Source organism: Opisthorchis viverrini, assembly GCF_000715545.1.
Source record: "Opisthorchis viverrini unplaced genomic scaffold opera_v5_137, whole genome shotgun sequence".
NCBI lineage: Eukaryota > Metazoa > Platyhelminthes > Trematoda > Opisthorchiida > Opisthorchiidae > Opisthorchis > Opisthorchis viverrini.
Genome location: NW_008751790.1, coordinates 841,966 through 851,798, shown reverse-complemented (window position 1 = coordinate 851,798; position 9,833 = coordinate 841,966). Strand labels below are relative to the sequence as shown.

Below are 9,833 nucleotides of genomic sequence, written 5' to 3'. Positions count from 1 at the left end.
CGATTTATCTACAAAGCAGTACAGCAATACGTGAATACAATGTCCGAACGTGTGAAGTTGGACAATGTAGGTCTGCTTTCCTCGTTCGCGCCTTATCTGAATGTGTTGATTCTGTAATGTGGAGTGTTTTAACCCGCAGACTTTTCTCTCCAATTTTTACTGTGTGTATCGGGGAACAGGCTCCCTAGGGACATTCTGTTCCGTCTTCGTTAAGGGCTAGAATGTAGCTTTTTGACGTGAAGACAAAGGGACCTTCAAACACAGTACGTAATTAGTTTGCTTGGGCGTCGTACAGCCGTCATTTATTTGAAAACCTTAGTGTAAGGGAAAGAATGAAAGAAGACGGAGAAAGGACTTAGTGCTAATTCAGCCATTTCTAGGTGCCTACACATCCAGACAATCCAGACAGAAATTGACAAGACCACCATTGGCATCGATTGGCAGCCTTGTGTTGCTGCATCTCTAGATATGCAAATGGAAGATCACACGGACCTCATCACGGAAGGCTAGTCGGACCGATATGACGGAGACTGTTGGTAATTGCTTTCATAATAAAACACCGCAGCTTCTGGTGCTGGACATATTCTCACAGCTGAGCATTCCTTTTTTATCTTGTGGTCAATCAACTAACCTATTTAATGGGGTGGTCCGCTTTTTACACTAAATCAATCCTTTTGAGGCGGATTGGAATGTGCCTTCAAATGCCTTGTAAGACGACCAGTCCTCCCTATCCCTCATCATTCAGTTAATATTTTTCCTTCTCCATCCAACTCATCTATGGAATGCATGTATCTCCTTTGGCCGGTTGAGTGCTCGGTACCCCTTGGATCGCTTAGAAATACAAATGGGTTACATGAGCTTTTTATCTAGTTAGAACAGGGTACTTGCCACCTCCGCCATGTCGCACTAAAAACAGCCGACTCTAGAAGTCCCTCTTTTTACCGGCATATACGAGTGAATGGAAGAAGGCCTTCGCTGTGGAGTTATTTATTCGGGAATGCCAACTGACCGGTTACAGACCATTGAACAAGGAAGCAAAACTAATCTGCATCTTAGATACAAAAAATGGACACAGATCTTCTCCCGAACGAGTCTTCCTGGAGATTCATTGCCTTCAATCATTCGTCGGCCAAAGAAACGCAAATGTTTTCAAAGTAGCCCCGCAAATTCCGCAACAGAATTCGATTTTTCAATCGACGCAAAGCGGCATGATACCACATCTTCCCCGTTATACTATTTTATAAATGTCCTCGAGGATTGACCATTAGCGCAACGTCATGGTGGTCATAGATAAACTAGCGTATTCCATTGGTCATATGGCTAGTGATGTTGTTATCCGTAGGTTCTATTTCGTAGTAATAACTTCTCCCTTCTCTTTTCGACAGTCTGTGCGACGTCTTTGGATAAGTGCTTCAACTTGAAATAGAGGCTTAGTTCAGACAATANTGGTAAGTACTTCGGATCCACAAAGTCAGTCGTATTAAGGTGCGTGAATCCACATTTTGCGCAAGTCTACATTGTGAAAGCTCCATTGAGGAATTGATCGCCATCCATACGAAAGACTCGTTTGTTTTGCAGCACTGCAACGCATCCCATTTCAGGAATTATTACTCCTGCCTGAATAGCTGTTTCGTAGATTGCTGGGTCTTCTTGTGGTCTTACCTATTAGCAGGATTTCGGATGTTCTCGATGTTTTAACCCGTTATTGAGCTGACAAGTTCCTAGATGTGAGCTTCTATTTTACCTCCATCCAACGGTTAGAGCGATTTCAACCTTTCGATATTACCCCCTTCTCTGTTCGCTATTAACCGATTTTCGTTTCTCACTGTTTTTATGATCTTTTTAGGACCTCCGACCTACTGGGCGTGATTACACAAATATCAACCGTGCTGCGGATGATGTCGGAAATCTGGCCTCCGTACGTGCTGCAGCAGTTGGTATATATCCTCCCAATACATCTCAACCCGTGCCGATCGGCATCTCTGCTGGCAGCCCAACCTCTGCTTCAGAGGCACAAAATGCCACACCAAATCCCACTTGTTCTCCCAATTCAGGTGCTTCACCAACAAACTTCACGACATCTTCTTCACCTCCGAAAACCCTATCATCTTCAGTCGGCTCCCGAAACTCGGGATGCCTCCTTCATGGCACCGGACAGCGAAAACATGGCTCACGGCATCATTCCATGACCCATAACTTGGATCAGTGTTCCTGTGGTCGATCACAGTCGAATGCCTCCAACACTCCTAATGCTTCCAATACGTCATTGTCTGCTGCCAGCGGGCGTCACTCCACCCCAGTGGTTACTGGACTACTTCAACGACTTACCAATAGTGGTCGATCGAAAGCACGCCCTTGATCCGAGGATACTTCAGTGAGCTTTCCCTCAAGTGAGCCCACAGGTCAATTCAGGCTTTAGAAGTGTATTTCCTCAAGATTCATTCAACATAAGCTTCTTTTTAGGCATTCGACTACAACTACATTATAGTGGCTATTGGTTCCAGGTGTGTCTTACTGCTTACTGCAAAATGCATCGGTTAGACATAGAATGCACATGAACAGAAAGCCGAATAATTCACCGTGTACAAGCAGGTTTTAAGAGTCAAGTCTGTTTCATTTTGTCTGCTGATTGTTGAGTTGAACAAACACTACATCGTACCAGTTTATCTTATGGCAGTAAATACCTGTCTATAACACCGCATTTTCATTGTGGAATATCGTTCATAGCCCACTAATGACCGAAAAGTGTTGAGTTAGCCCTCCTCCAGTAATGTGATCCAAGGCTACAGATGATCTGGAGTCCAATTTAACAGTAATCTAAACGAACCGACGACACAGACCATGATGTTGAACCGTTCAGATAAGTTCAGGCTGATCGAAACGCTCGATTTGTTTTGGCCTATACTTCGTATTCGCAAGGTCATTTTACTACTCACGAGTGATCCGACAGTTGTTAGGTTCTCTTTGAGGATTATGCGAACCAGCAGTAATAATCTTGTCAGGAATTGAAAAGAGCATGTTCAAAAAATCTGCAACTGCTTGAGAGCACTCGGACGTCGTATGTTAGGTGTGAATAGTCCGTCGGGTTGCGTATCCGGAGCACCGTGATGCGTAGTTGGTCGATGTACGTAACTAATGAGTATAATTACTGAGTCGTCGTCCGATTTTCCGGATGAAACCACACACACATCACTTAGGCACGAACATACTGGACTTTTCAGACGTGATAAGCTAGTTTCAGCTTGTATTGGTGAAGTGAAAATAACGTGCCAGACGATTTGATTTGGATTCCCACTACTGTAAGCTCTAATACGACACGCATGTTGCCTTCACCCTAGGACAGGAGGAAAGCTGTTGAAGCGATAGTGATGTGAGTACACAAAGTAACGAGTGATCACGCACCTATTTGTGACTACTCAGGCTTCCTCAACGGATTCAGTGTATCGGCTAAACAAATGCTATTCACCGTGCGTACAGGTGATGCCAAGTGTCTGCCCGGGGTGGGGGGGCTTGGGTTGGGACTTCGCGCTTCGAACCTGCTCAGGCAGTCACTCCCACTGCACTCTTTGATGAATTTGTGAAAGGGCAAACTTATAATAAACCGCATAAGTTAAACACTGACGGTATCTGATCCAGACTTGCTGTTTTGTCCACCTGTTGGTTTTTGTGCTTTCCTTTTGCTGGGATCTTACTGTGAAAAACTGCTTATCGCTGCTGTAGTTGGTATACATTGAATCAGTATGTTAGGGAGTAGAAATGCTACGCTACATAGGGCTGGGTACCTCTATTCATGGGTTTTTGACTTGAAAATGTTCATTACGTATGATGGATTTGCTACCCTTTTTTTATCGGGCTACATTATCCAGAAGACACAGTTGCTTACAAAATCTAATTGCTACCATTCATCGTGGTTAGCGTTGGAAGTGCACTCCGACCAATAGCGATTTACACCGCTATTTTCATCTTAGCTCGGCATGTGACCCGAAATACCTGTTTTTCCTCCGTCCTCATTCCCTTGTCGGGTCTATTTTGGATTCTGGATTAGTTACGCTTAGTAACACATCCAGCTCTGCACCAAACATGCATGTTACTTCAACTGTGTAGGCGAGTTGAGTGAGTCCATACACCTTCGTCTGATGCCCGCCAACCTCCGATATACCTTTCATCCGAATTTTTAACTCACACCGAATTGGGTTCAATGTTTTGCATTCTAGCTTACACTATTTGCAGAAATGCACACAGGACGCTCAGGCAGGGAGAGACATGCTAACAGCCGCTATGCCGTGAACGATCTAACTAAATGTTACCTGGGTCTGACGTTCTCAGTTTGTCTTTAGTGTCTTCATCGTCAGTGGTTTGGTGAAAGGCTTTTCACAAAAAGGCGGATATGGAGTGCAGGACTCCACTACATTCCGTATCCTGAATTTGGTGACAGTGATGAGCAGCGATCCGGCAGAGACACAATTTCATCTGATTGGTTGCAGGCGAGATGGCTCAAGTGGTTAGAGCGCGAATCCACTGACCGGAAGGTCCGTGGTTCGAACCCGACTTCTGCCTCTCGACTTTCCCTGTCTAGGCTTGGGCAACCTGACAGTATCCCAGCCCTCGTGCTTCCTTCTGGTGGCATAGCAGCTAGACACCGAAAGGGTGTTATAGCTGAACGGAATATACCTATATCAGGGAAGATCAGTTGTTTTGTGGCAGGGTGGTGGGCTTCCAAGCTCTTCAAGGAGTCTTCCATACCATCCGGAAACCCACAGGATGTAGGTCGGTTTTTCCATTTGTTTACGTTCTATCAGTTCCTTGATGGTCGCTCTCATACAAATTTTCTGAGGGTCACCAAAACGCCCCGTAGATGACATTCTGGCATTCATCTTGTCTAACACAACTTTCAGGAGTTACAATGGAAGATCCTGGTCCTTATTTTTCCTAAAAAGGGAAAGCACTAGTAAAATGGACCCACATCGCAAGATGTGCTACCCATTATTTGAAAGAAATCGTAATCAGTCTTTCGTTCATTCACCGTAATACACCTGTGGGCTCTTCCAGTCAGAAGTGGGGAACAGCATATCTGTTCAAGTACTGGAGACACTAAACGGGACACCGCACCCTCATACAGTCGGCATCAGGCCCACTTGTTAGCAAGTTTCGTTCAGACGATATTTCGATGCGCTCCGCATAGGGCCAGTCACACTGAAAAGGGTATGTGCGCTTTCATGTATTGTTTCTCCTCGTTGTTTTCCTACACTGCACGCAATACGGACCCATGCTTCACCACTATGATGAGACGAATAGATTGGGTTCTCGGTGTGCTAAGGTCACACCATCAACTTCCCACCAATCTTGAGTTTTACGCACACAAGCTTGCTCTGCATTAATTGTCAATTGACCTGTTATCCAGGAACACCCGTTTTCTTCTGCCACCCATACCACCTCTGTTGGTGCCCCAAACTATGACTGCCAGTACGCCCGAACAGATATTTCAGCAACCAATCGCACTGGTTACGTGGTTAGGTCTAAGTGGATGACTAGATTATCGCGGATGGTGGCACTAAATGTGATTTGTTGTGTTAGGCGGCTCTAGTGTGAAAGTACACTTTGTTAGGTATGATTGATCCGGCAAGTGATCCGTCAGCGGCGCAAAAGTGTAATTCGCCTTAAAAAGCTGGCCGCTGCAGAGTGCGTTCTCTTTGTCGGCAAATAATACATACCTTAAGCCATCATTCCACCGTACGTCTGGTATTCTCGCTTGTTCTAGTTTAAGGATGTTCATCAATCTAGTTTTGCGGTTCACCAACTGCGATTTTTCGGTCCGTATTCGTGTACTATAAAGGTACGCGTAATTCGAAATGGACCGACAAGTATTAACACAGTTCAAGTTTTCTTCTACCTCAAACTTCCCGTTTTCCACGCTTTCTCTGTAATCATGAGGAGTTCTTCCGCAAACGGATACGTAGTTGACCAGTGTCTCCCGTCATTCGTTGATGGATAACTGCGATCCTCTTGAGCTTCCGATTCCGGGAGTCAGTCTGACTATAGGACGATATAGAGATGATCTGGATCTTAACGCTCGATTTTGGCGAGAACCTAACAAAAGAGATTTAGGGTATGGTTATTTTTCTGAAACTACTTTTTATCCCTTTTTTCCTAAGAGATTTTCTTACCTATCTCACTTTGTTTTTCAGTTGGATCTCATTCCAAATGTTGACTTCCATATGCCGTGCCCATACATACATACATTCCCTCCGTTCACCTTGTAAAGTGATATACATGGGTTTTACACCTTTCTGCTGGTAGTGTGTAAGCCAGCAAGTATTTATGTTTGCTGCCTGGCTGCCAGTACCAGCTAAACGCTCGCGCCCCCTTCCTGACCTCTACGCCGATTGTGTACTGCTTGGATTTCAGTCTGTTTGGGCACCCATGCAATACCAGCTTCTCGCCTGTACCCCAAGTTGCCATTAACTGTCCTGCGTTGTGCGTCCTTCATCACTATGAATGTCATGAAGTTTTCCCCGTTCACCGATACTTTTAACATTCCCAGTCCCACTTTCCGGTCGAACGTTGTATGTACATTTACGCTGCTTGATGCCTGTGATTTTGCATTACTTAGCATATGTACATAGCAACCCTGATTTCCCCGTTGTCGCTCTTATTAACTTTGTTTGCCTTTAAACTACTAGTACATTGTTTTCTGCATCGCATTGTGTATCGTTGTTTCTTAATCTTCTATTGAACTTTACTGTAAATGCCATCACTTTAATTCCTAAAGTGTGGTTCTCTCGAATAGGAGTGCGTCTGCCCTCGAATATTGTTAGTCCCTAGATTCTCTTCGTTCCATTATGCTTTAAGTGCATCACTGGCCCGCTTGTACAAGCTGGCACAACGTTGCTGCTTATTTTCAGTTTTTGTTTTTCTATTTGCGCACATCTCAATTTGATTCAATAATGCGAACTACTGACACTTTCTCATCTTGTTTCCTGACTTAGGCCAGCGGTCACGTTTCGCCTTTTGAGTATTTGATTGTGCGACTGAGGACCAATATTACAATTGTAGATCCGTCTATTGATTATGGTAACCTTTGTTAGCCACGTACCCCCATCACACGTCCGTATAAGGAACACTTAGTTAATCCGCTCCGCTCAAATAGGTCATACCAGAACCGAGCAAAGACATTTCAAGTGGTCTCTTTAGTACCTCGGTGAGTTGGATCACTTTGCCGCAGCCAACTCATTTGTTCTGGGTTCAGTTGTCGATGGTTTGGGTTTACTCGCATTTGACATTAGTCGTCCGCGGTATGGTCTGAGTATGGTTCAAGTCCTATTCGCAGGTTATTTCACTGGATCGGTTGTGGAACTGACTGAGACGGCGTGATCCCCACAGCGCCTGGTTGGCTGTTAATCGAAGTCCATGAAGTTCTTGTCGGTTTCTATCTGGGTTGCCTGAATGAGTGTCTGGAGGTGTAGGCACTTCGGAATGATTGTAGTAGGCTAGCACCAAGTTCCTTCCCCGTGCACCTTTATTCTTTTCTTCACAATAAGGCTTTCAACTAAATCGTGTTTATACGGTGACGAAGCATCGGGGTTGAACACCGATGTCAAGCTCTCGATGGTGATGAAGTGCCAAGGTATGGCAGACATGCAGGTGCGTATTTTGAGACTTGAATTTGAAGTTGCCATACATTGGCGCTTGTATCGGAGAATCCAACCGCAATAGTCAATATGTCGCTTATATTTCTAGGCCCGTCGTTTGCAAAAGTTCACTAGAACGAATAGGAATGTATTTCTGTTCGTACTCTATCACGAGAAGGACGGTAATGTATCTTCGATTTGCATCCATATGGCTGTGTTTGCTAGCCTCATGAGGGCGCTCGTGATCTTTGATCAAAAAGTCACATACGGCATTAGACGTAATTTACTGTCGATCACACCCCGTAACCATTGTTCACAGAATCTGGTCTCTCCGGGTCTGAAAAGTGCGAAATATATAGATTGTCAGGGTTCCTCAAATCTGGTTCGAAATGGTACAAGCAAGTTCAAAAGGGAAGGTTTCATCTAAACCAGATCAGGACACCTAGCAGCATGACAGTTACTCACCCGTCGGATTTTATTTGAAGCTAATGATAACGAAGGTAGAAGGAAAGCAAACGCAGAAAACTAGATGCGCGAATTTCATACTTCCACCTCAGTTTTCTGAAGCCATGTTTCTTCGCAATGATGCTGATTTCGCCATTGCCCCAAAGACCGTTTCCAATTTTTTTATGATACATCTTGGTCAAAAAATAGTACTGAAATGTGCCTCAAGCTCTCTTCATACTCTGCATAGAGTACAACAGTTGTACTCTTGCAGGGCGCTGTTCGGTTTGCCTCTAACACCGAGCACGACGTTCGGATAGTCCTCCGTTCGAATATGTGCTATCTATAGGTCTATGTGAAGTGAGGACAAAAGTTTAGCCCCTTCCCTTAACTTATCGAAAATACTTTTTGTGATACACATAGAATAGTGCGAACTACTCACTTGTGCTTTGTCCGGAATGTTTCCACTTGGTAGTACACATCAACATCTTGCATCTGGCAAAAACATTCGAAAATTGGAAAGGGGAATTGGAATTAACTCTGCACTGGCAAGCTTTCACTAGCCTTATTAACAGAATATATTGTGTGGAAGAAGGCTAAACTTTTTAAGGTCCTCAGCTCAAATCAATCAGCTTATGCTGGACAGTTTTCGAATAATAGCTTGGCACAAACCAAAGCAAGAGAAATGATACTTTTCCATAGGTCCGGTTGTCTCTCAACGTACATTCATCTACCCTGTGAAAACGTCTGACCGCAGAAAAGGCACGCTAGCAAATTGATTAAGTACTGAGTAACATGGATCACCCCACCGTCTCAGGATAGCTAAGCACTTCGAACTCCGATCGCATGTTTAGTGGGGGCGTCCAAAATGGCGTGGTCACATTTGAATATATATTGTCTGGTATCCTACTGGGTGAAACGCCAATCATCCTAACTGCTGCATTGCACTCTCATCCACAGATTGCACTTTCTACGTTTGTCAACTTGCACGACGTGAAATACTTCCCTGGGCATCCGAATTCCAGCAGAAGCCCCTAATAGAACAAGGATAGTTTCTTGAGAGAGACACGACTCGGGAAGGTGTTCCAACATTGTTGGGTTTGGAATATTATCTCACCTTGTATTAGGCAACCCACCTGAACATCGAATGCTCCTTAGTTCCCCTCAAATTGATCTGCAATATTTATTGACTTGTGGGATTCACTGCTAAATATATGTTCACTGGGGTTGAGTTTACTCAAAACCTACGGCTTCCACCTTCCTGCGGTTGGCAGGCTTGTTTTACTTGATAATTCTTAGGGCTATGTTGACCAGATTATTTGTCCCTTCGGGTGTAGCCTTGTCAGAAAGGTCAACCGCGAACAGACAGTGCTCACTTGAAGAGGCCTGGAGGTGAAGCCCCGTTGGTGTGACTTTAGCGTGTTTCCCCCAAGCATCGCAGTATTTACGGAAGCAGCTATGATGCAGTTTCCCTGATAATCATTGACAACATGACATCAATGTTCAACACCAATGCTTTGCTGCTGTACAATCATGATTTATTTGAAAACCTTATTGTGAAGAAATGTGTAAAGGGGGACGAGGAAGGGATTTAGTGTGAGGTAACTACATTCATTCCGAGGTGCCTACACCTGCAGATACCCATTCAGGAAGGCCGAATGGAAACTGACAACAATAAAAGCCTCGTCACAAAATCATCATCATCATCATCATCAATGACGGTAACATCAGTGTTGGCACTAATGCTTCACTGCCGCACAA

At 44.4% G+C, this 9,833-nt stretch overlaps 2 protein-coding genes across 2 annotated transcripts in view; one reads left to right on the top strand and one right to left on the bottom strand.

Annotated features, from left to right (window-relative positions):
• The window catches only part of T265_06464 (hypothetical protein), a gene marked incomplete at both ends in the record, with an annotated part of 39,616 nt that extends 32,665 nt beyond the window's left edge, over positions 1-6,951 (top strand). The window contains 2 exons of the mRNA XM_009171732.1: positions 1,847-2,390; positions 6,186-6,951. Of these exons, the coding sequence (XP_009169996.1) occupies positions 1,847-2,359 (513 nt within the window). The remainder of the gene's footprint in view (positions 1-1,846; positions 2,391-6,185) is intronic.
• An 826-nt stretch (positions 6,952-7,777) lies between these two features.
• Positions 7,778-9,833, bottom strand: part of T265_06462 (hypothetical protein) — a gene marked incomplete at both ends in the record, with an annotated part of 31,554 nt that continues 29,498 nt past the window's right edge. The window contains 2 exons of the mRNA XM_009171730.1: positions 7,778-7,965; positions 8,515-8,567. Of these exons, the coding sequence (XP_009169994.1) occupies positions 7,881-7,965; positions 8,515-8,567 (138 nt within the window). The remainder of the gene's footprint in view (positions 7,966-8,514; positions 8,568-9,833) is intronic.